At 41.3% G+C, this 25508-nt stretch overlaps 5 protein-coding genes across 11 annotated transcripts; 3 read left to right on the top strand and 2 right to left on the bottom strand.

Annotated features, from left to right (window-relative positions):
- Positions 1–1021: 1021 nt before the first annotated feature.
- Rlb1 lies at positions 1022–3095 on the top strand. Its single transcript, XM_002056238.4, has 2 exons — positions 1022–1299; positions 1353–3095. The coding sequence occupies exons 1-2, from the start codon at positions 1270–1272 to the stop codon at positions 2871–2873; spliced, it is 1551 nt and encodes a 516-aa protein (XP_002056274.1). The 5' UTR covers positions 1022–1269; the 3' UTR covers positions 2874–3095.
- mRpL47 (mitochondrial ribosomal protein L47) lies at positions 2874–3924 on the bottom strand. Its single transcript, XM_002056239.4, has 3 exons — positions 3764–3924; positions 3129–3686; positions 2874–3067 (listed from the first exon to the last, which is right to left on the bottom strand). The coding sequence occupies exons 1-3, from the start codon at positions 3865–3867 to the stop codon at positions 2917–2919; spliced, it is 813 nt and encodes a 270-aa protein (XP_002056275.1). The 5' UTR covers positions 3868–3924; the 3' UTR covers positions 2874–2916.
- A 283-nt stretch (positions 3925–4207) lies between these two features.
- Positions 4208–9341, top strand: Kdm3 (Lysine demethylase 3). The gene is made up of 2 exons (XM_002056240.4): positions 4208–4348; positions 6607–9341. Exon 2 carries the CDS (start codon positions 6611–6613, stop codon positions 9188–9190), a length of 2580 nt encoding a protein of 859 aa, XP_002056276.1. The 5' UTR covers positions 4208–4348; positions 6607–6610; the 3' UTR covers positions 9191–9341.
- On the top strand, positions 4208–17185 carry LOC6633094 (F-BAR domain only protein 2). 7 transcript variants are annotated; one of them, XM_070207576.1, is made up of 13 exons: positions 4208–4348; positions 9785–10137; positions 10201–10767; positions 10829–11024; positions 11541–12176; positions 13147–13425; positions 14227–14335; positions 14404–14771; positions 14831–15000; positions 15114–15874; positions 15931–16266; positions 16322–16551; positions 16616–17185. In XM_070207576.1, exons 2-13 carry the CDS (start codon positions 10108–10110, stop codon positions 16711–16713), a joined length of 3780 nt encoding a protein of 1259 aa, XP_070063677.1. In that variant the 5' UTR covers positions 4208–4348; positions 9785–10107; the 3' UTR covers positions 16714–17185. The 7 variants fall into 7 exon arrangements, with proteins under 7 accessions (XP_070063677.1, XP_032289678.1, XP_070063678.1 ...); XM_032433787.2 differs by having other exon boundaries at positions 14834–15000; XM_070207577.1 differs by having other exon boundaries at positions 11541–11999.
- A 1398-nt stretch (positions 17186–18583) lies between these two features.
- by (focal adhesion protein tensin) lies at positions 18584–24451 on the bottom strand. The gene is made up of 2 exons (XM_002056242.4): positions 22165–24451; positions 18584–19962 (listed from the first exon to the last, which is right to left on the bottom strand). The coding sequence occupies exon 1, from the start codon at positions 24418–24420 to the stop codon at positions 22207–22209; it is 2214 nt and encodes a 737-aa protein (XP_002056278.3). The 5' UTR covers positions 24421–24451; the 3' UTR covers positions 18584–19962; positions 22165–22206.
- Between the last annotated feature and the right edge of the window lie 1057 nt (positions 24452–25508).

Raw genomic sequence — 25508 nt, forward strand, 5'->3', positions numbered from 1 at the left:
AAGTCTATAGTTTTACCTAACCAATCTTGAAAAAATTAATTAAATCGCTCAGCATGTTTTTAAGACATTTTTACAACAGTGCAGCAACCACGTTGCCAGTCGTAAAATATTACCCTTGCACTCGAACCTTAATATCTTTTCTCAAGGATAATGGCCCTCAATGCACGGTATACCAACTTGAAGATACATGTTTAAGGAAGCTTTGCGCATTAATTCTAAGCAAATCGAGCAACCAGTTTTTGAAAAAATGACAATATGTAAACACACCTCTTGTTCATTCAAAAGGTCTATCGAGCTACTAGCTCCAACGGTACCGAACCACTGCTCGAAATTAGTGTTGAACAATGATTTACAGTATTGAGCGGGAACAAATTAATTCAAAATAAGAATTGTATATGAAAATGAACTGCAGTAATATATGAAATAATTGTCATTTTACAATAAAGCAATATCTGCGTAAAAAGGCGTAAAGCTTCCTTAAACATGTATCTTCAAGTTGGTATACTGTGCGTTGAGGGCCATTATCCCTGAGTAAAGATATTAAGGTTCAAGTGCAAGGGTAACTTCTTACGGTCATTTTGTATGGGGGGGCTAGCAACGTGGTTGCTGCACTGTTGTACAAATATCTTTAAAACGTGCTGATCGATTTTAATAATTCTTTCAAGATTGGTTAGGTAAAACTGTAGACTTCAATCGTGTATTTGCGGTTTTCGGGGGCATTATCCCTAAATTAAGACATTTAAAGAATGGTGGGAACCTAATATTTCAACCCCATGGTTTACCCATATTATAAATTAAAATTCAAAAACAAATGATTGTAGGCAGTAAATAATTTAATTTTTTACAATTCTGCATTTAAATTTATTTGGTTTCATGCTTAAAAACATAAATAATTGCATTTAAAAGTGACCGATACTTTTCCGATAACAGTAACAAAATTCGATACTAATTCATCGCCGCTAATTTGACGCACATTTTGGTGTACGATATTCAACAATCGTGCCGCCGCTGCGTTATCGGCAACTCTTTATTGCTTATATTTAGAAAAATACGCAAGCAAGTAAAGCTTCGGCATTGGAAATGGAAACGTGATATAAACTAAGATAAATAGAAACTACTCCCGAGTCATTCGGACATTCTTTGTGTGGAAGAACTAACATGAAGAATTACCGCTTTGGATTACATGTTAAAAGCTAGTTTCGATAGTTGTTCGATTCCCAAAAATAAATTCAACGGGCAGAAGTAGCATGCTGTCTGTGCACGTACAAAATGTTCAACAAATTAGAATTTAACAATTTGGTAAGTAAACAAAATTTGATTAAGCGCAATAATAACGAAAGTTTGGCCAACAGGTAATTACCAACAAGAAGCAAATACAACAAGCGCGTGCCCAAACCATTGCAAGGGTCGTGAATAAATTGCGCAAATTGAAGGATGAACTGAAGAGAAAACCGGAAAGTGAAAAACATCAGGAACGCTTGCGCAAAAGCGTCGAGTGTATTTCAGAGCTTAAGTCGCTCAAATGCATGGACATAATGCGTACACTGTTGCTGCAAAATGGGAAAAATCACAAGGCTGTGCTGACCAATGGTCGGGCAACGCCGGATGAAGTAGCTATTGCCATGTTGGGGCTAAACAAAATCATGCAAATGCTGGTGGCAGCATTTCAACTAGCCTTGGATCTTGGCAATAAAGCCAATGACGACTGGCGCACTGCAATATTGGAGACAAGCAAGCGTCGCCTCAAATTGGAACGAACCGAGGAAAAGCGGCGTAAACGTAAAGAGCTCAAGGAACAGAAGGCGCAGACACGCAATCGTATGATCTGGTTGCAACAAAATCAACCACCTGGCGAAGACAAATGCGAGCAAAGTGTCATAAATACAGCAGCTGGCGAATGCCTGATAGAATGTCCGTTAACTCCGATTCTTAAAGGGAATGGGAACAACAAGGAAATTCAAGATAACTCAATGCTCATATCTTTACCAGATTTAGTGGAGAAAACTAAACATAAAATCCCCAAATGCAATGAGAATCAACAGAAAGTACACGAAGAGTCAAAGAAACGAATAGCTGGGCAACCTGAAATCGAAGATGGAAATAGGATAGCAGAAAATTCGCCGCAGCTGAAGGAAGTGGTTGTTAATCCCAAACGAAAGAAAATCAAGAAATTGGAAAATAAACCGAAGCAGGAGAAAACAAATAGCAAGCCAACAGGACAAAAAGCAAATGCAGTAGTAGAAAATAAAACACAGCGTGAGAAAGCTGGCGCCATTCCCAATCGTAAAGAAAGAAAGGAAGTAGAACCTAAACCGATGTCCGAGAAAGCGGAGGTCAATCGCAAACGCCAGACGGCCAAGGAACCAGAAAAAGAACGACCCACCCATGTCGTCGATCCCTTTTTCATTACAGAATCGGGACAACCATATCTATCAACTGCAGTTGTTTTATCCGGTGATAGTCATAATGAATCGGATGATAATCAACATGTGGAGCAAAGAAAACGCAAGCCTCTGGCCAAAAAGCAGGAATATAACAGTTCACGTTCCAATGAACGCCACAACCATGAACGTTCCAATGAACGCCACAACTATGAACGCTCCAATGAACGGCATAACAATGAACGTTCTAATGAACGCCATCCATCGTGGATGGCCAAGCAGCAGCAAAAGCCAATTATAGCCAACTATAAGGGCAGGAAAACCAAGTTTAATGACGATGACAGTGTTGCAGAAATATCAACTGCTCCAGTTGCGGCTCCATCTGCCACCGATGCGGGTGTAACCGGCATGCATCCATCTTGGTTAGCCAAGCAGAAGCTGAAGCCAAAAATTGCCAAATTCGCAGGCAAAAAAATCAAGTTCGATGATTGATCACGTTTGGGTTATGTTTATTTTAATATATGCAAAACATTTCTTAAGCATCCACCTTGGGCACAAAATGTCCACGCGCCTTATCGCTCCTGCGCAGTTTCTCAATGTCCACGTCGGAGTATTTACGTTTTAACAACTCCAAGTCAAAGTTGGGATTGCGTCTTAGTATCATCATGACCTCATTGCGTGAGCGACTGAAATAAATGTTTATAGAAAAATTAATTCTCGTTCGATTTTATAAATTTCTATTCTTACTTTTTGGCTTTGCGTTTGGCATTATAAAGCTTCTCGCGATACTGCAGCAGGAATTTGTGAACAGCGCGTCCGCCGTAGCCCAAATGACGCGATTTAATCCATTTGGTGTTCATGAAGGGCGGCAGCGCATGTTCGCACGATTTGTATGTGCAGCGCAAACCGAAGGCGTTGTGCACCGCCCTTTGTGGACGTTCACCTGTCTCGCCAGTCTCCAGCAGATGATACGCCTTGTTGCGCTCGCGTACAACTGTCTCTAGATTGTCCATAGAGATTTTCACCTTATCAATGCGTTCAGGATTGGGAAAGATTTCCATTTTATCATTGCATTCGTGCTCCATAGTAAGCAGCATGTTGCGCTCCTTGAGTAAAATGTACCACAGCTGATGCAGCTCCTTATTGGACTTGATGCGCAGCTCGTCTGTTTTCCAGGCGCGTCCCACTTTCACTTCGTTCTCGCTCCAATGCTTAGGATCGTCAAAAAACTCTAATAGGCGTTCCTGTCGCACGGGGCTCGTTGTGTGCATTCCGCATTTGAGTAAACCGCCATTTGCTGCAGGGCTTTGTTACATAAAAATATATAAAATTCAAAACAGTCGAATTACGCGGGTTGACTTTGTTATAATCTATCAACTAACCTCCATGCTGTTAATTGCTTCTGTGGTGTAGTTAACAAACTTTTAAACGTTACTGTGCCCACAGTTTTGGCCAAATTTAAACATTTTATTAATGTTGAAGACATGCTTTCCAATCAGAGACAGTCCCAGCTGTCCGCCGCTTAGAGATGTGTAACAATATAACGATGAGAGCTGTTTTATTAAAATCATATAATCGATAGTATTGCAATGGTGGAGTCCTTACCGATGTGTTGTACGTTTCAAGTAAAACATCAGTTGATCGCTAGAAAAGTGATTTTCGGTAAATTTATTAGAGCTAAATTGTGGTTATCAACATGAAAACACTTTTGGGTACTTTAAATTCAGTTATGTACTAAAATTGGAATAAGTTTAACAACACTGCGTATTGTTCAACACTCGTTCGCTAACAATCGATATTGACACATCACTACTCAGATAGAAGTACGACGCGTTCTGCTATGTAGTGTATGTTAATTGTGCGCGTTGGTGAAAAATTTACATTCTGTATAAAAGTAATTTGATTTTCTAATGATATATATTTAAAAACGAATGTGCATATGTACTAGCATCACTTAATAATAAATTGTAAGTTCAAATTGCTTTCAAAAGTATGATTATTATTGTATGAAAATTTGCTTCACTTATGCCGTTCCCATCAAAATACATATGTACATACGTCTATATATATATATATATACATATTTATATATACTTGGTATGCAGGAACACTACAGCGTTCAACTGCTGGGATATTTGTGTGTGTGCGAGCATTGCATGCATGATTCGTCGTGTATTTGTTATATTAAGTACACAATTTAAATTGATAAAAATTCTAAAGAACCACTAAATCTGGATTGCGCCACCAAGCGTATGGCGAAACTTAAAGTGAATTTTTAAGTAACTCGTTAGCCTGAGTTGATTAGTTTCCAGTGCACTGGAATTTAGCTGTACAAAAAAAAAAAAATCATCTCATTCATTGACAAAACAAAACGTTAAGAGTGGGTGAGAGCAGGTTATGTAGTAATCCCTCGACAGTGTTGTCGTGCTGCTGTCGTGTTTACGCTACAAATGGTAGCAATTGCGCTTGTTATCAGAATTGTCCATTAATATTGAACATAAAATTATTTTACCTGTAAATGCTGCGAGATTCGTATTACGCTTGGTAAAGCTGTTCAAAGACTATTGTTGTCAAGTACCTACTACTATCGTACGATTGCATAGTTATTTATATGTATTTTAAGTATTTATGTGGGCATTTCGGACATATATTTGAACATATAACTGTAAGCACGCCTTTAGTATTTACTACCAATTGATATTATTATTATTTTTTATTGATTTTACGCATTTCAAGACGTCAAAGACCGTACAATTGTTATGTAAAATGAACAATTTGCGCTACTGGAGCCAATTCAATTGTAAGGTCAATAAAATAGTGTACAGAAAGTGAATTGATTCATCCATTTGGCTGGGGGCGGGGGCATCTGTTGTAGAATTCAGGGCAGCGCTTTGTAAGGTTCTTTTGTTTTTGCATTTTCTTTTAGTTTTCTGTTTCGCTTTTCGTCGATAAGACACGCAGCTGCAGCGGCTTTGCGGCGGTTCACGCCCAAAACATCGCTTCTGCCACAGGGCGTATGCGTGTGTGTCAGTGACTGTGTGTGCTATGTCAGCCAAGGTTAATTTATTGGGTCTCACAACAGCCGTGCGTGTATGAGCGAATAACTGCTGTATTCTTGTTATTTGTATCATTAAGAGCACTGAAGCTCCAAAAACGTAACATACATACATACATACGTATTTGCCCGCCCGCATTTGCTGTTTACAAATCGATACAAAAGAGCAAAACTATCGATAGGCGGCAAATGACACTGACACTTGTTGCACGTACTTGAAATAGAGAGAGAGAGAGAGAGAGAAAGAGATTGAGGGAGTTTTCATCATAATGTTGTTAAATGATTTCGTTAATGTTAACATAGGCACTGCAAAGTGCATTGGGCTTCATAACAGCACATTAATATCTAGAAGTGTGTGTATGTATGTATGTATAAATGTAAATATTTAATTAGCAAATGCTACCTAAATATAGCATTGCTTGGTGATAAAAATCAAATAGGAAGCAGTATTTATTTTCATTTTTTTAAATCACATTTTGATAAAAAAAAAAGGGAATTTACTCATTTGTTTTCTATGGGTAATTCAATTGTTTTTTATAGGGGGTGTTTGCATTAATTTGCTAATCTTATCAGGAACACATGCACATACATTCAAATATGTATCCGTCTAAAGCAATCGGGGCGTTTCAATTCACGACAAATTATCAATTGCATGTCGAGTCTTTTGACCTTATGCGCGTATTTATAATTCTTATCATGGATTTAATTGTTAAGTATACTTATGTATACGTTTTTTTTTCTGTGCCAGGTAATAGTGAAAACAATTTTCATTGTTAGCCTCATTACCACAGATTACAATTGCTATGTACATATGTATTTTCTATTAAAAAAAGTGCAAGTAAACATTAACAGAAGCGGCTCAATTAACAGTATGTAAATGAAGATGCTTGGTAACATAAATGTTACTGATAAGGAGCAGGAACAGCACATAAATGCTATCGATAGCAATTGCAAAAAAACAACAATAACAACAAGTGCAGCAGTAGCTGCAGTATCCGCAGCAAAGAGACAGACCACTTGAATTAATTATACAATTAAATAAGCAAATTCCCAAGTACAAATTAAAGCCGGCTACAAATGAAAAATTGTAATAAGCTGGCTAATTATGAGATGTTCATATTGTGCTTTTTCTCTCTCCCTCTTTCTATCTCGCACTCTGCTTGCGCACAGTTCAATGTCGCAAGAAACAGCAGCTAACGTCAATCTGGCAACGCCGCCATCAGAAAGTGCCGACAATTGTCGCAAGCGCACCTTGTCACGATCGGAGCCCAAATCCATAATCGAGATACACATATCCAATGAGATTAACAGCAGCGCTAACAGCTGTAAACGCCCCAATTTGGAAACAGGGCCACAAACAGACATGGAACAGCAGCAAGAACAGCAAAACAATGTTATCGAACTGAGCATTGATGAGCAGCAACGCGATACCGATAATCGCACCAGTTGCCAAATCTTTTTGCAGCATTTGCCTTGCTTTAAGCTGCAGCAATTGACCACATTGACGCCCATACCCAAATGCCGGGAATGTCGGCGTCGTCATGCACCGTCCTCAGCAGCAGCAGCAGCAGGCGGTGCCAATAGCAGCAGCAGCAGCAACAGCAACAACAATGATATCTACTGTCGCTTCTATGAGTTTCGACGCCTGCAATATAATGCCGCTGGCGAGTTGAGCGTTGCTGGCTTCCCCAATCCCTACCAGGAGCCGACTAGCGTTGACTACGCAATTTGGCAGCCAGATGCAAAAACCATGCCCACCGCTGGCTTTATGGATATACAAGTGTGCCGTTACATTTTGTTGCATGCAGGCGATCAGTTTTGTTATTTGTGGCGCCAGGAGGCCGAGGCGTTGAAGCTGCACGAGAATCCAGACGGAACGATTGCATGGAAGAAAGCCGTACAGGGCATACGTGAAATCTGCGATGTCTGCGATACGACGCTCTTTAACTATCACTGGACATGCCGCAAGTGTGGTTTCGGTGTGTGCATCGATTGCTTCAAGGATCGCAAGGAGGGACTGCAAAAGAAACGGCGGCTGGAAACACAACGCGGTCATGATGAATACCACTGGCTGCTCTGCACCGATGACGAGCAACAACAGCACACGCTGCCGGAGCTGATGTTGACCCAGATAATAGCAGGTGATGCACTCAACGTGCTCGGCCGGCTGTTGCACGAGGTGCGCACATTGTGGCAGGTGCCGCAGGTGTGTGGCTGTTTACTGAGCAAGCAACAGGTCAAGGACGAGCAGCTGACACAGCTCATTCAGGACATGATCAAGGAGTCACAGCTAAAGCAACAAACCAGCGCCTCCTCGCTGGCCACCGCCCAAAAGGTGCAGCAGCAGCAGCGTCTGGAGCAGCTGCATGCCAAAAAGCTAGAATTCGCGCGTCAAAATGGCATCGACTATGTCCCAGGTCGTGTCTGGACAAAGGAGACACTTGGAAAGGATCCTATTACAACCGCTTTCGATAATTTTAAGCACATCAACTTTTTACGCAAAGGCCTTGCGGGTCTGCGGCGCTTCTTGCCGCCACGCGCCATGACACTGGCTCATTCCACGCAACTGGCGCCGGGCGTGCCGCACGAATGGCTCTGCGATGGCAAATTGCTGCGTCTCACCGATCCCATGCATCCCGATAACCGTGTACTGTACCAGGAGGTATGGAAATGTGGACAGCCCGTTATGATATCTGAGGTGGCGCGTTCGCTTAATCTGGAGCTGTGGCATCCGCAGGCTTTTTGCCGTGATTTTGGCGACAAGCCGAATGATTTGATTAACTGCCTCAATGGCAACTTGGTACCCAACCAGCCGATGCGTCACTTCTGGGAGGGTTTCCAATGCATGCACAAGCGTCTGCTGGACATGAATGGCAAGCCGATGCTGTTGAAGCTTAAGGATTGGCCACCCGGTGATGATTTCGCTGAGATTCTGCCCACCCGCTTTGCGGATCTAATGCGCGGCTTGCCCATGCCAGAGTATACGCTGCGCACTGGAAATCTCAATATAGCCAGCTGTTTGCCCAAAATGTTTGTGCCGCCCGATTTGGGCCCGAAGATGTATAATGCTTACGGCTCGGCACTGCATCCGGACAAAGGCACCACCAATCTGCATCTAGATATCTCGGATGCGGTCAACATTATGGTCTACGTGGGCATACCCACGGACGAGGACAGTAAGCCACAACTGGCGGCCACACAGCGCGCCATTGCGTTGGGTGGCTGTGATTATATTACGCGTGCCCGCTGTCAGTCGCCGGATGTGTTGCCTGGTGCATTGTGGCACATCTTTCCGGCTCGTGATGCAGACAAAATACGCGATCTGCTCAATCGTGTCACCTTGGAGAAGGGCTTCAGGCTGGAGCCCGATCATGATCCCATACACGATCAGAACTGGTATCTGGATGATAAATTACGTGCGCGTCTGTTCAAGGAATACGGCGTTGAGGGCTATCCGATTGTTCAGTGCCTGGGCGATGCGGTCTTTATACCCGCAGGTGCACCGCATCAGGTGCAGAATTTGCACAACTGCATCAAGGTGGCCGAGGATTTTGTCTCGCCGGAGAATATCACGCACTGCTATCATCTCACACATGAATTCAGACGCCTCTCGCACTCGCACACCAATCACGAAGACAAACTCCAAATCAAGAATATTATCTACCATGCCATTAAGGATTGCTGCACCATATTGACGCGTGCATTGGATGAGCGCATCGATCTGGAAATGGCCAAAGCCCAGGCCGGTCTCTAGATGAAAACCTTTAACGTATTGTACCCTTGTCAAAGCTAAACAAAGCTATGCTACATATTTTAGTCTCTTTTAATTTAAGTAAAATATATGTAATACACCTGAAAAAAACTGGATATGACAGTATTTAAATAATAAAAAAAAAAAAATAAATACAATAAATATCATATATTTATTTTAAAATTATCTATATAAATAAGTTTTTAAATTTGAAACAAGGTTTTGTATATAATCAATAGGTTTTGTTTTTGCAAATGTCCTCTGAATTAATATCCTAAAATGTGACTTTAAAAAAATTGTGTTTAAGTACAAACAGGACCATAGAAATAATCTAAACTTCGATACATTCGGCAAAGAATTCGATTTAGTTTGTGAAAATTGTGCTTCTTTATTTAAGTTTCGTTTTAAGGGATATTGAAGGACTTGCATAATGAACTTTTCCGTTCTCTGCCTGTCGCCTATCTCTCACTTATTCTTGCGTGCTCTATCAATCCCTTATCAATCCCTCTATCTCTCGGATTTAACCAACAATATCTAAAAAAAAAAAATACGAAATTTCAATTCCTAATAACTTAATGCTCTTATTTATATTTGCAGTAGCTGCCAAGGAGACTACGAAAATAAGATTGTCTGCAACCAATGCGTCCGCTGCGTGTGGAAGACGAAACTGATAATGATTATGATAAGGATGATGAACAGCTCAGCCAGCATTGTACTATTGTGCTCCACTCTGTTGAGCCACTAGGACATCGGGATTGGGAATCCAAGTCAATTATATAGACACGACGACAACATCTACTACAACAACGCCAAAGGCAAAACCAACAACAAACAAGAGCAAAGCTGAGCAAAGCATTTTTTTTTTTACTTTTGTGCACCTAGAATTTTGTAAAACATAGCACTTAAGGCAAAAACTCAAAATGACGGTGGACTTTAATGATTATTTTTGGGTGAGTCTCTGCGAATGCAATTAATGTCAAAATCATTTTAAAGACGCCAACTTCTTTGTGCAGGGCGAGAAGAACAATGGATACGATGTGCTGTACCATAATATGAAGTTCGGGCTGGTGGCCAGCAAGGAGCTGTCCGAGTTTTTGCGCGAAAAGTCCAACATCGAGGAGCAAAACTCGAAAATGATGTCCAAGCTGGCCCACAAGGCCAGCACGGGCACATTGAACAGCACCTTTGCGCCGGTTTGGACCATATTGCGTACCTCGGCCGAGAAGCTATCCACGCTACACATGCAAATGGTTCAGAAGTTGACGGAGCTGGTCAAGGATGTGGCCAAATATGCCGATGAGCTGCACAAGAAACACAAGTGCGTCAAGGAGGAGGAATCTCAGACGCTCGAGTGCGTTCAGGCCATACAAACCTCAACGGTTGCTGTGCAAAAGCTTCGGGATTTATATGCTAGCAAGGTGCTTGAGCTAGAGAAGCTGCGCAAGGACAATGGCTCACACAAGGATGCCGAGAAACTGGAGAGTAAGCTCAAGAAACTGCAGGAGGACTACAAAGCACTGCTCGACAAGCACAATCCCATTAAGAACGAGTTTGAGCGACGCATGACTCAAACTTGTAAGGTAAACGAAGAGTCATTCGAGTAATTTAAAGTTTATTAAAAATAAATGTTATATTAAACAGCGCTTTCAAGAGATCGAGGAGGTGCATCTGCGTCAGATGAAGGAATTTCTATCCACGTACTTGGAAATGCTGCAGAACAATCACGATATGGTCGGACAAGTGCACTCGGACTTTAAGCGCCAGTTTGTCGATATGTCCGTTGATAAACTGCTTGAGCAATTCGTGTTAAATAAATACACGGGCCTCGAAAAGCCTGGTAAGTAGGACTTGCATGAACAAGAATCACGAAAGAACAGCGAGCCTGGAGACATGTAGCTGTAATATATTTCTAGAGCGAGCCAAAGCCGTTTTCCTAGAAGTCTGTTCTTATAGGAGCTACATGATGCTGTTGTTGACACTGTAAAAGACTGCTGTTAATAACATTGTTTTCCTTAACTAACACCAGAAGTTATTTACTTAAGCATTGACAGTCAGTGGACTTTTAGAACATATTACAGCTTATAGGCTATCTTGGGGAATCTGCATTAACATGACAATTTATTTTTCTAAACACTTGCTCAAAAAGCTAAAAACTACAATTGTTAACAGTGCTTCTAAACATAACAGCATCCACTGTTAATTGACAGTCGTTGGACTTCTTAAATCCCAAGAACAGTGTTAGTAAACAACTTAAATGTAAAATAGTTAAAATATATTTAGCTGGTCTCCGTGTGCTTCTGTTAACTAAATTCCAAGAAAGAGTCGAATTTAATAACTTTTCACCCCATCACAGAAGTGCTCGATCTGGAGTTTATACCGCTGTCGAGTGGATCACGTTTGCAGCAGCCGCAGCAGGCATCAGCAACGGCATCAAATTCCAATTCAGCTGCCAGTATACAGGCGGCTTTGCGTTCGGGCAGTGCCGCTGCAGCTGCTTCGGGCAGTCTGGTTTCGATGGACCAGCGCGGCGGCGGCGGCGGTGGTGGCGGCGACGCATTGGCTGGCATCTCGCTGGGCAGCGGCAGCGCGGCCAGCGGCAGCATACCCTATGCGGATGATGCAATACTGGGAAGTGCTGGCGGTGGTCCCTCATCACCACGGCCAACATCGCCTGAGACATTGGGCGCACAGCCGCCGCCAGTGAGCTCCGCTACTTCAACGGTTAAGAGTCTGCGCTCCTGGTTTTTACCGACGGCTAGCAAACAGCAGCAGCAGCCGGCGACTGCTAGCTCGGCCGGCTCTGGGAATTTCGGTATGCCTGGCAACAGCAACAATTCCAACAACAACAATTACAACAACACAAACATCACAACAGCAACAAGCGCCAACTCGAACACCAACAACACAACAACCGGCACGATTAATTTTACCACCAATGTCACCACCAAAAATATCCTTAACTCAGAGCTTCTGGATACTAGTTCTCAAGGTTCATTCTATTATTATTTTACTTTCTTATTTAATGTTTTTCATATTTCTATATAACGGTACAGGTTTCGTTTTTTTTATGTTTTTTGTATTGTGTATCTTTTGCATTATTATCGTAACTACTCTATCGATATCTTAAAATAACCCTTATATCTGTCTATACTAAATTGCCTAACTCATAAAAGGCCTTCTGCCACTTTCTACATTAGTTCTACCAAAAGCTGTGTTCAGTATAAAAAAGTCATTTGATTAACACAAGAGTATCAAAGCATCGGGTTTCTTGATAGTATTTATCACTAGCATGAACTGTTACAAATAATAGACTATAAAACTAATCTAAAAACATAGTCAGTCGTTCCGTTCGAACCAACTTTCTGCCTTTAGATTCGGTTCGCATCGGTTACAGCCTAGATTTGAGATCCACCCAAAAATTGTTAACTAACGAAAATGGTTAAATTCGCCCGAAATGTTTGTATTTGTATTTTAAACTCAACCAGCTTTCAGAACCCTTTTCCGTAAAACTATGTATTGCTAGCTTCAATCAGGATTCTTCCTATTACACTTGATGTTTGTCAATCGTCCCTAGGCTTATCGATAACAATGTATTTAAGCCCTATTTGTGTGCAGGAAGGTGCCTAATGCAGATAAGTGTATTATTTGTTATTTGCATTTGTGTTTTGCATTTATATATATAAACTTTTTGTATTTATATACGAAATATACACTCAAACACCAGCCAAATGTTACCCTCCCCCCCCACACACACACACACACACACAAACAGAGACACTCACAACGGATAACTGCAACTAACACAATTCTCAAAGCTTTTTTATTTCGCATTTTTGTGTAATGCTTTTTTGCACGCCATCATCCATCATTCATTTATTCAACCAACGCGTACATTTGATTCATTGTCGATTCGATCATCCATGCACGACCGATCAACTAATCAAAATTAAAAACTTTAGATCAGCAACAACAACAACAGCAGCAGCAGCAGCAGCCGAATGAGGCCCTAACACCAACTGCTAGTGCAGCTGGCAGAAAGCAAATGAATGCAACGACAAGCGAACAACATTTATCGAAATCATTAAATGAGCAAGATCATCTAAATCATCAGCAACAACAACAACAACAACAACAGACTGCAGTGGGCAACAACGGTGCCACAACAACAACAACAGCAACAGCAACAACGTCCAGACGTACAACGTCACTTTTAAATATATTCACATCAAACTCTCAGGGTAAATTATAAATGTAGAGTGCCTCAACCCAGACCAACCCAACCCAAACCAACCCATGCCCTACCCTCGCTAAGAATTATATATATTCATATGTATATACATTTAAAATTAGATAACAGTTTTCAAGGCTTTTATGCATGGCTTTTTACAATGTACAAACTATCTAATTTTCTCACAAGTCCTTAACATTTCACTAAACCATTTGTTGCACTTTAAATATGGCGGTGTTTGAGTTGAATTAAGAATCTTTAAGTATAACCGATTTGTGTGTTTCGCTGTTGTCCAACACTATGCTCCACCTAAGCACTTTCAACACTGCGCAAGTTTAGTATAAATTATTTCATCCTTTGTTTGCTCTTTAAAATGTATAATAATTATGTCATTAAAAAATAATCGATGAGGAATTTAAAGCCTTCTTTTTAGGCAAACTCCATAAAAATAATTCAATTTAAATCCCAACAAGCTGTGGAACTATAAACGATAATCGTTTATTGTTTCAATGTTTAATTTTGAATATATAATTTTGTTAATTGACATTTTCTTCCTAAGAATGCAACTTTTATAATACATTATATATGTTTTAGTGTTAAGTTACTCGTTCAAAAGCTAAACTTAGTGTGAATTTGCGTAGCTCGTGGAGCTATTTATGTATTTGTTGTACTTGTTATCCCTGAGCAGTAGATATATATATGTATATTACTCTATAATGATTGTCGCGAAGCTTGTTGTCCCTGTACAGTCAAGTAACCTTATTTCATATCTCACGTGACTAAACTTGATATTAATATTATCCCAAAATAGTTTCGGGCATTTTGCGTAGTAGACGCGACAAGGCGAAAACCAAAAAATCAAAAAAGAAGAAAGACAACGAGGCTGGCGATCACAATATACAGGAGGAGCGTTTGGCCAGGTGACATTCGACTTTTGTTTTTACATCAATTACTTGGTCTCTTATTGTGTTTATTTTTCTCTAAACAGCGCGGACCGTGGTAATAACACATTGCTCGACTATGATGATCATGGGCGCAGCATGAAGACGCAAAATTCCAGCGGCAGCAGCGCAGGCGGGGGCTTGGCTGCTTTGTCTGCGACTTCGGCACAGGGCAGCGTTGATTCGGCGGGCGCCAGCAGCATGGGCGGCAGCGGAGGCGGAGTGCCCGGTGCCGGTGGCAGCGCTCTGGCCAATGCCAGCAGCGTATCCATCGTGGGCACAGCGACCACAACTGCAGCAGCAGCGTCCGCTGCCGGCGGTCCCAATGCCAGTAGTGGTGGTTACGAGGTGGATGAGGAGGGCTTCAGCATACAGCCAGCTAAGGAAATTGCCTGGGAGGAGGGCCATGACAAGTGTAAGCCAGTTTTTCAAACTATCCAGAGAATAGTGTCACTTAATACGCAACATATTTAGCAGCCGGCAGCTTTTACACCGACTCAGACTCGGATTCGGATAACGATAAGCGACGCATTCACGTCAAGATTAAGCCGCTCAACAATGGACAGGCCCCCATGTCGGCTAGCGTGGATGAGCTGAGGGCAACTGTGGAGAATATTTCGTTATCACCCACGGGCGTATTTGCGGTACGTGAAGTTCAGAATGCAGCGCTAACAAATACCGATTGTTAAAAGAAATTTAATTTGCTAACATTTAACGAAAATTTAAACAAATTTTTAAATATATATTTTCTCTACAGCATCACAGCCAGCAGCTGCAAGGAGGGCCACGCGGCGCGGCTGCATCGCGACAACAATCGCCGGAGATATCGAATGCCTCAACGCCCACGGCCAGCGTGCATCCGTATGCGCCGCTGCAGAGTCCGACGCTGTCCAACAACAATGCCAATAATCCGAGTCACAATCGCTATGCAGATCTGGGCGATATATTCTCGGAGCTGGGCGAAATGAGCGTCTCGGCGCCAGCATCGGCAACGCTGAGCAAACCGCCAGGCCGGCAGATACCGACACCGACATCCGCTGGCGGCAGCAGCATTGCCATACCACGACCGCCATCGCGTCGCTCGGATATGATTGCCATTGGTCCGGCAGCGGCAGCCGCGGCGGCGGCGGCAGCAGCAGCAGCATCGGCATCAACAAATCTCGGCCGTGGACGCATGAGTCCAGCGCCGGCAATGAATCGAGCAGACAGCATTGGCAGTCTAGAGTTTCGCACCGCCATTGGGGGCATGGGCTCATCGCGTGGTCCGTCGCCGCTGACAATCGGCATATCGGACACAATACCGCTGGCGGTGGCATTCCATGAGATTATACACGCCTATTTCAGAGGCAGCGATGAGTCGCGCTGTCAGGTGAAGGTGTCCGGTGATATGATGCTATCATTCCCAGCCGGCATTGCCGGCCTGTTAGCCAATAACCCGAATCCAGCCAAGCTGGGCTTTCGCATTAAGCAAGTACAAAATCTAGAGAGTCTCGTGCCCAATGGCAAACTGGTGCAAATGTAAGTGAACCGAGCATTAAATACTCAAACCCTGCCCTAATATCTCTCCTTTACAGAGATCGCCAACAGTCGAGCGGATTGAGCACGCTGCTGGAGTTTAATATGCCTGCGCTAACTGCATTGTTTCGCAGGCAGGCAGAGAATAATCCGACTGCCTCGTACTTTAATGTGGACATACTCAAGTATCAGGTGCGCACCAAACCAGGCGCCAGCTCGTGTCCCTTCCAGTTAGTCAGCTACTGGAAGTGCGAGCCCAGCTATACGGCGCTCAAAGTTGACTACAAGTATAATAATCATGCCATGGCCAGCGCCTCACCCTTGCTGAATGTCACACTCTCCGTGCCAGTTAATGGGTCCGTGCGTAATGTTCAGTCCAAACCGCATTCATCCTGGTAAGCATCTAGCACTAATGAACTTACGTTCTGTCCTAACTATTCTCCTGTTTAGGCTGGGTGAATCGAATCGCTTGGTTTGGAACTTTACGGACATATCGCAAAATTCACAGGATGGCGGCGTGGGCACGCTTCGTGCACGACTCGAACTCAACGATGGGCCTTCAACTCCAGCCACGATGGCCACACAGTTTAATTGCGAGGGTACCACCCTGTCAGGCATTGAGTTTGAGCTTCAAGGCAGCGGCTATCGCCTGTCCTTGGTTAAAAGGCGTTTCGTTTCAGGTGCGTTAATGTGCTAAAGGCTTGTTAGATAATTGTGTTTAATATTTTTTTTTTTGCATTACAGGCAAATACGTCTGCGAGGGCGATGGCATACGTAGTGGGGCTACGCCCACGCCGCCCTCAGTTGGCTCAACCAGTCCGTATTCGGCTAAATCGAATTAGTGGCAATTGGCTCGTGAAAACCCTAGCGAAATTTGTATCTAAAACTGAAAATTGAAAGATTTTGTAATACGACAAGACGGGCATGAGTTTGTGAAGTGGCTGTTATTCGACTCACCTCTGTTTTGCTACTGTGCATTTGGGTTTATCATTATGATGTATTTTTGTATCACTTGTACTGTTAAATCTGTTAGAACTGGATGGCCCGATTTTGTATAGCCGTAACAACTGGATGTATTATTTGTTATATTTATATACACTATATATATATTATATGCTTAGAAATGTATTTATTATGTTAATTAAACGCGATGTAAACAATACTTTGTACGTAGCTATGTAGATATCTAAAAACAAACAGACACCCTCATACACATACTACAGCGTGGGAAAGCACGTTGATTTTATGTTCACTTTTGTACACACAATAACACACACAACACCAAATGTATTAAAACAAATTCAAGATTCAAAAGCAGTTGGTTTTTATTTTAATAATTGGATTGATGCGCCTACCTAACTGTTGCCAGAAACTGAAGAAACAGAACAGAAATGATGTTTAACATAAAAAAGCAATTTCAAATTAACCGCGCGCGCGCTCTGTTATTTAACATGCCTTTATTAATCGACGATATTCAGCGTTTACAATCGATAAGTCAACAGTTTCAAATAAGAAAAAAAGTACATAATATTTATTAAAATGTGTATATTAAGAGTGTAATATATCTGTTGCTGCATGCATTTTATATATTTATGAGAATCTGGTACAAATCTTTACAAAATCCGCCCATTTTACCCGCCTGTCAGCGCACGCACGAAACTGTCACCAAAGCTTGTTTGGCCGCTGGCGCCTTTTCTGCGTCTGATATTATTTTGTTGCTTAATTAACAAAAATACATTCACACATGAAATAAATCCACACAAACACACACATAAGTATATTAGCCAGAGAACATGACAAACCGGTTTCGCTTTCGGCTCGCCAATAAAAAAAAGGAAATTAGTCGCAGCCAAAAATTGAAAATAAACTCGTGCGTCTAACAAAAAGAAATCCCAAGCGATTTCGTGGGAGCAAAGTGGTTTCGAAGTTATGCATAGAATTTACGCCTGCAATTTGTAGTTGCGGTCTATTTTAAATGTTATACGTATTGGTACATACGTATGTACATACAATAAACAGCTGTCGTTTCTTGTCTTTGGGCCTGTTGCGCCAGTTCTGTTATTGTTGACGCGTGACGTCATCATGGCACAAATTGATTTCAAGGTCGTCGCCGGTCGCATTTTCATTTCACTTGACACGCTTTGCCTTCTGCTTTTGCTGCTTCTGTTGTTTCCGTCCCCCACTTAGCGGGATTTCAAATATATCCATACGCATTAAATATGTCAATTAATGAATAAACCGAAAATAATTACTAGTATGTATTTCTGAAATATATGCAGCGCATTTAAGTGCACATATATGTATGTACATTCTGCAGACCTGCTGGCTGCATATGTACATACATATATGGCAAAAATATCTACATATATATTAGATGTCAAACGATAAGATTAAATTACAAAACAAAAGTGGCAGCCAAAGTTTTGTGTACGTTAGCGACGAGTAGTCGTCCGTATTGTGCATATATAACAATATATATATTAGTTATATGCCAGTCAGTCAGTTTAATTGTTTAACAAAAGCGACAAGCACAACAATTGTTACATATCTTTATTTATATGTGCCCATTGTACTACTTTGGAATTAGAACTCGCTTGCAAAGATAATATATATACATATATATATAAATTACAAACAGATGCTGGCCATTAAAATAACTGCATATAAATGATTTATTGTTCCTATTTCCGCAATAAATTTATTTGCCAATATGTTAGCAGGAAACAAAAGATATTAAACAAAAAATAATCTGAGTTTAAAATAAATTCGCAAATAAGAAATACATTTGATTTTGTTAGGTATACATTCATCTTCAACATCATTGCACTTTATTTATATTGACTCAATTAGTAGATCTTAAGTCCAAACACGTATTTATTAATGATTTCTATGCGCATTTACTTACACATATTACGTAAAGATATAAATTGTATGGCAAACTTGTTTAGCGTTTGCAATAATTAATTTTGTTTTTGTTTTTTTTTTTTGTATTATTATTTATTTATTTGTCGAATATTGTGTATTAAATTAACATTTATTACGTTGCGCGCATGTTTCTAAATTAAGATTATTTGTATCGAACATTTGCAGATACATATTAGATAAATTAGCTTTCGTGTGGCATATTTTAGCCTTTAAACTTACATTATATAAACAGACACAAACATTATGCACACATAGCAAATTATTTGTTTCAGGTATCTTAATTCGTTTAAATCTGAGCACGGTGAAGCAGAAGCGCTCGAACAAAGCACAAAAAAAAACAAACAATTTTGATAAGCTTCTAATTGTTTTAACGGTTCAAAAAAAAAACACACATACAGCAAGGTTTGTAGAAATTGTTGAATATTATTTTAAATATAATAATAAAGCTTAAGCTAACTAAATATCATTAGCTGATAGATTGTTTCGATGAATTTCTGTACAATTTGACATGTTTAGACTTCAGGCTACAAGTACAATTTTATTGATATTTATTCTTAGCCAAAAAAAAAACATACTTTTTTAATTATATAAGCATACTAGATCTGTGATAAAAAAGGCTGAACAAGTACAGTACGTACTCGCTCTACGCAACCCCTAATACACGCAACACTAGAATTTTTAACATTTTAGACTCGCTTAGAAAGTTAACTCTGTAAGAAAATTAACTTGGAATATTCACGCATGATAAGTTTTGAGTTTTTCCAAACATAAATCAAATAAAATGAATGTACACATAGATTTATTCAAATTACTTTAGTATTATTGTGAATAAAAGGCATTTTAAGGTCCAATTGGTCCAATTTTCAGCGGTCGAGTTGAGCGGGGGCGTACTGTATATACTTATTAATTTTTAAAACGAAACTATTTTTTCTACTCACACAAATTGATTTTTTATATATATTTGTATATGCACTGTGATTTGCTCCACTGTGCGCCTAGTCAACTTAAATGTGTGTGTGTGTGTGTGTGTGGGTGTGTGTGTGAGTGACATCATATTGTTAATATATTTGTTGTTACATTTTATTTTCTGTTGCTTCGTGTAATGCTCGTGACATTTGCAATTTATGTGCGCTGTACAACACTGTACAGACTTAACGGTAAGTCGCCTGAAACAAAAAACGGTAAATAAAAACATATATTAAAAATATGGCATTTAGTTGAACACAAAAGGTCATCAAATCTGTTTATTCTATATATGTTGCTTTAATTGCTTAATTGTAGATCAAACGGAACGCTTAATCCGGCTAAGCGAAGCGTCGTTTTAATGTGATGCGGGTCATGGAAGGGCGTTGGGTAGGGGTTGGAATAGAGCGAATTGACGTCTGTTTATTCTTATTTTTATTTTTAGAATATTCAATTATATTTACTGTTACTTTAACGCGCCAGCTTTGCGAAATCGCTGGAAGCAAAATGCAAAAAAAAAAAAGAAACCAACGAAATAAAAATAAAAATTCAAATAAAAAACACGTCTGGAATTAATTTTTTTTTGCCGCCATTCTCTTTTGCGTTTTCTAAAATGCGCAATTGACGCTCGTCTATATGCGTATTTCCACTGAATTTATTTAAACATTTGCGCTCTATACGATTCCTACTAATACTGGGTATATAATATACATATATGTATTTGGTTTAGCTTGAGAAAAATTCCAAATATACTAAACTTGTTGCCTTGAAATGTGCGAGAATTATTCGAAGGATCTTGATAATCTCAGGTGTGAAAAATATTGTACATAATTCTACAATATATCAGATAATCAAAAATATGTTGGAAAACAAAGTATATAATGTGTTTTGAAGCAAGAAAACACATTTAAATTGAAATAAGAATTCTTTTAATACTAAATGGTGTTGGAAAACGAACGATTGGCGCCTTAAAAAAAATACTCGAGTTTAAGTTGGAAAACAAAATAATATCAAAACGGGAAAACAAAAAACTTGCTGTCACGAGTAAAAACATATTTCATTTGAAATTTGTGTATGAAAGTTAGCTTTCAAGTGTTTAACATATGTTCTAGTTATTATTTCTTTTCTTTGTAGACACAAAACTTTCACTTTAAATAAGCTTAAAGTTTCGAGATAAGATATGCTGAAATTAATCGAAAGCTGATATTCCCAATCATTTATATCGATACCTAATACAGTCGAGCTGTCTGAAACTCTATTAGAACAGCGACTGATAGCGAAATGATATGTGAGTAATCAAGCAAAACTGTCCCATAAGCATGCCCGTGCATAGTTGGGACTGTGGGCCTTATCTGGCGACCTCAGGCACATGACCGTGAGGCGGGCAAATTAATCGAACATATAGCGAAACGCCTTAAATAGTAGTTCCACATGGGTGTGTGTGTGTGTGTGTGTGTGTGTGTGTTGGGCCCATTAAGAGCAGCTACCATATAATCGAAACGAACGCCTTTACAGATCGAAAATCAATCCGATTTCTATTCTACATCATATTTTGGGCAACTGACTCATGACACAAACTTCCGTTGCAAAAAAAAAAACAACAAAAAACTAACGTCAGAAATGTGTTTTAGACCGTGTTTATATGGCCTGGTATATATGTATGTAAGTACATATGTGTGGATGTATATGTATATGAGGACCATAAAATAAACAAACAGGCCGTACGAGGCGGGGGGCAATATGTTAAATAAACAAACAAGGGGAAAAGCCAAAGAAACGCCAAAGAAACTGAAACAATTTTAATCGTTTTCCGTTTGACGCTAAAAATGATGGAACTTTTGCACGTACAGTGAACACTTTATATGAAGAACAAAATCATTGGCTCTAGCATATTTTTTAGTTGAGTGTAGTTTGCACTAAGAGTGGATTCCGTTTGAAGATGAAAACAGATTAAAGTACAATCAGAAGAAGAAGAACTAAAAATGAACAAACCTATTTCAATATACCTATAGTATAATATATCTATATATTATAGAAAGTCTGTAACAAGACTTTAATCTGTTTGGACATTTTAAACAAAAATTAGTATACGTATTTATTTATAATCATTTTTTAAGTATTACAAAGACTTTTTCTAAAGCTAAAGTTTAATTTAAGAACGAAAACTTTATACAACACTTAATTTGGAGAGTATTTTTCAACACTGTAAGAATTCAATACTCAAACTATAAAATGCCTTTAATTAAAGTCAAAATAAATGAAATAAGTTCATGGAGTATTATCTCGTAACATAAATGGGGTTCGCTGTATTGAGGGTCTACTGTAATTGAATGGACGCCTCAGGATGCCACACCCAAGACATTAGGCTCGACTTAATGGCCAATACCAAATGGCCAACCACTCACCTTCGGTGCCTTTCGGTGGCGCATTCCATGTCCGGGCGCACCTCAAAGCACGTAGTTGCGCTGCTTCTCGGTGGGCAGCGTGCGATTGGCAAAGGAGACAATGGCCGCCGCGGGCTGGGCGACAGATAGATCGCAGAAGACGTGACACTGGTTATCCTTGGAGCTGTGCGATCTGCGCGCCACAAAGGCGAAGATGGTTTTCTTGTCGGATTCGTTGGGATTGTTGCTCCACATGCGATTCTCCGGGTCGATGGCACAGTGCGAGATCACATCGGCCGTATAGTGCTTCCGGAAGAACTTCTTGCGTGTGTTGTCCGTCAGCGTGATGCCCTGGCCGGAGACCTTGAAGTGCACCTCGGTGGGCGTCGGCAGCGGCTTCTGTGCGTACATCAGCCGTATGGCCTTGCGTATGGCCTCGTTACCGGTTAGGGATTCCGTATCGCAGCTGTAGAGCCACAGCACATTGGTTGCCGCACCATGGGTGAGCAGCTGCTGCTGTGCCGCCGTTGTGGACGCCAGTCCGGGCACCACATCCGCCTCGGGTATGAGCAGCAGGCAGGGCAGCGCCAGCTTGTTAATGGAATGCTCATAGATCAATGCCGAGAGCGAGGTAAACGTGGGCTCATTGTCGCAGCCCTTCAAATGGACGCCACGCTGCGTGGGCTCGATGAGAAAATGACGCACCAGCTCATGGCTGCCCGCCGGCGGCTGGGCCACGCGCAAGACCAAACCGTAGGCATTCGCATAGGTGGTCGAATCACGCACCAGAAATGTGCCCGGCGGTGCATTCATCAGCAGGGCAATGGCATCCTCCCGGGAGAGCATGGGCTTATACCAGAATTTGGCCGAGTTGCGTGCAAATTTCACCAAATCCGCCGCCACCTCAAAGGTGGGCGACGGCGCTGAGTTGAGACGCTGCCGGGCAGAGGCCATCGTCTGGTATATGGACTCGGTGGTGGGCGAGGCGCGCTGCAAGGTGCTGCTGCCGAATGGTGTGCGTGGCGTGACCGGAAAAGCGGGCGTCTCTGGCCGGGGACTAGTGGGACTGGGCGTTAACAGGTAATCCGCCTGCTGCTGTCCATTGCTATTTGGAGCAGCTGCAGCCGTGTTGCGTTTTGTGCTGATGGCATAAATGGGCGACAAATCGCGACGGTTTCGCGTGTGCGTCTCCAGATGCAGCTGGCTCTGGCCATAAATGTGCGCCTGCTGCTCCATCTGTGGCTCCACTAGCTGTTTGTATGTCACTTCCATTGGAGGTCGTTCCAAGCTGTGGTAGTAGTTGTTGTTGTTGTTGTTGCTCTTACTGCTGCTGCTGCTGCTGCTGTTGCTGTTGTTGTGGCTGCTTCGGTTAATTGTGTGATAATTGCGTTCCACAATTGTGGACTCCAAGCGCCGACTGTTGCCACTGATCGCACCATCCGGCACATCCATATCCTGCCGATACTCTATATTCCGTGTATTATATGGTGCTGGGGCTGGCACTGGCGCTGGCGCTGGCAGCGAGCTGCGTTCGTTGATATCATCCAAATTTAAATTGAACTCAAAATCATAATTGTATTTACTGTGACTCAGCCCGTTGCTTTGGCGTCGCAGCGGAGGCGTGGGCGGCACACGTGCCGCAGCACGTTCCAACTCACGTTCCAATTCACGTTCCAATTCACGCTCCTTTTCACGTTCTCGATACTCGTTGTAGACTTTGTCGCGCCGCTCGCGCAGCTGCTGCTCAAAGTCGACGCGCGGCGGTGTCACATTCGCCGCTGACCCATAATGATAGGTATTCGATATGGTATTCGTATTCGTATTCGTATTCGAATTCGTATTCATTTTCGAGCCATTCGTGTTGCCATTTGCATTCACACGGCTGCCGAGTGTTTTGCGCACCAGCAGAGGGCTCGTTAAACGTGGCTGCGGCTTTATCATATCACTCCCACTGCTACTATCGTTATTATTATTAATATTATTATTGTTATAATTATTGTTGCTGTTGCTATTGCTGCCTAAGCCAAAATCAAAGTCGAGAAAACTATCGGCGCGCGTTGGCGTTGGCGTTTTGCGCAGCGGCGTCGCCGTTTTGGCATTGCCGTAGCTAAAGGGCAATGAATTTTCGCGCGCGTGATAGGGTATCCCATTGCCGTTGCCATTAAAGTTTTTATGGTAATTATTGTTATTATTATTCGTGTGGCTATTATAGCTGTAGCTGGTGTGATACTTGTTATCCGTAGACACGGCAGCACTATCTTCGTACGGCGACCGCATAGTTTCGCGAATTCCGAACGACTGATTGAATATGGAGAGACCCCCTGGCCTAACGCAGAGAGCGCCACTCGCACACATGCACAGACACACACACACATGTATGCAGCAGCCAGACAACAGCGGACAACAAAAATGAAAAGTAAGCGTTGGCGTAAGCTTAAGCAGGCACGCTCTCTCTCTCGTGCTCTCTCTTCTTTCTGCTGGCCAACTATTAAATCAACTTGAGTTGTTGTTGCGCCTACGTGCAAGTGCACAGTGCTGCAAGGCTTATTTTAAATGTTTCATTGTAACTTGTTGTGTGCATTGCAAACGCATACATGCATTTAAAATCGCTTTTAGACTTCATAAACTATTTGATTTTTTCTTGTTTATTGTAAACTTTATGTCTTGCAAAAATCAATATTAATATATGTGGATACATATATGTTATATTATTATTTAAAATATATTTAATATTATGAAGTTACAGCTTACAAAAAGAACACATAACAAGTATGTCTGTAACTCTATTTTATTCCTACACATACACATATACTGAAAACATGTCAATCAACACAATGTACGTTAACCCACTGTGCTCGCAAGGCACACATGCACAATCAATATACGTTGACTCTCCAAGAGACACAGAGCGCAGTAAATTTAGCAAAGTGAGAGAAGCAGAAAACGCTACAGTGCGAACTTTGCGACAGCAACGTGCGGTGATGTCATCCCCCCACAAATTTATACACACAAACACTTGCCTACACACACTCTCAGCCTTTTAATCACAACAAGCGATCAACACAGACACTCATTCAATACTTATTCGATCGGCACTCACTCTCATCGCTGCTCTCACATTTAGAATGTAGCTGCTGCTCTCTTTACCTCTCCGTATTTTGCTGTTGTATGTGTGTGTGTGTGTGTGTGAACATTTTGTTGTAAATTGTAAACAAACATTTCGAACGTTTTTAGCATGAAAATACGTCTTGTTGAAGTCCCCTCTATACTTGGCACCCCTCGCTGCCTATCGGCAATTGAAACCATGCACGTTTTTTCGACGTTCTTCCACTTTGCATCAATGGAATGCCGCCTACGATGTTGAC

Source organism: Drosophila virilis, chromosome 2 (genome assembly GCF_030788295.1).
Source record: "Drosophila virilis strain 15010-1051.87 chromosome 2, Dvir_AGI_RSII-ME, whole genome shotgun sequence".
Classification (NCBI taxonomy): Eukaryota; Metazoa; Arthropoda; class Insecta; order Diptera; family Drosophilidae; genus Drosophila; species Drosophila virilis.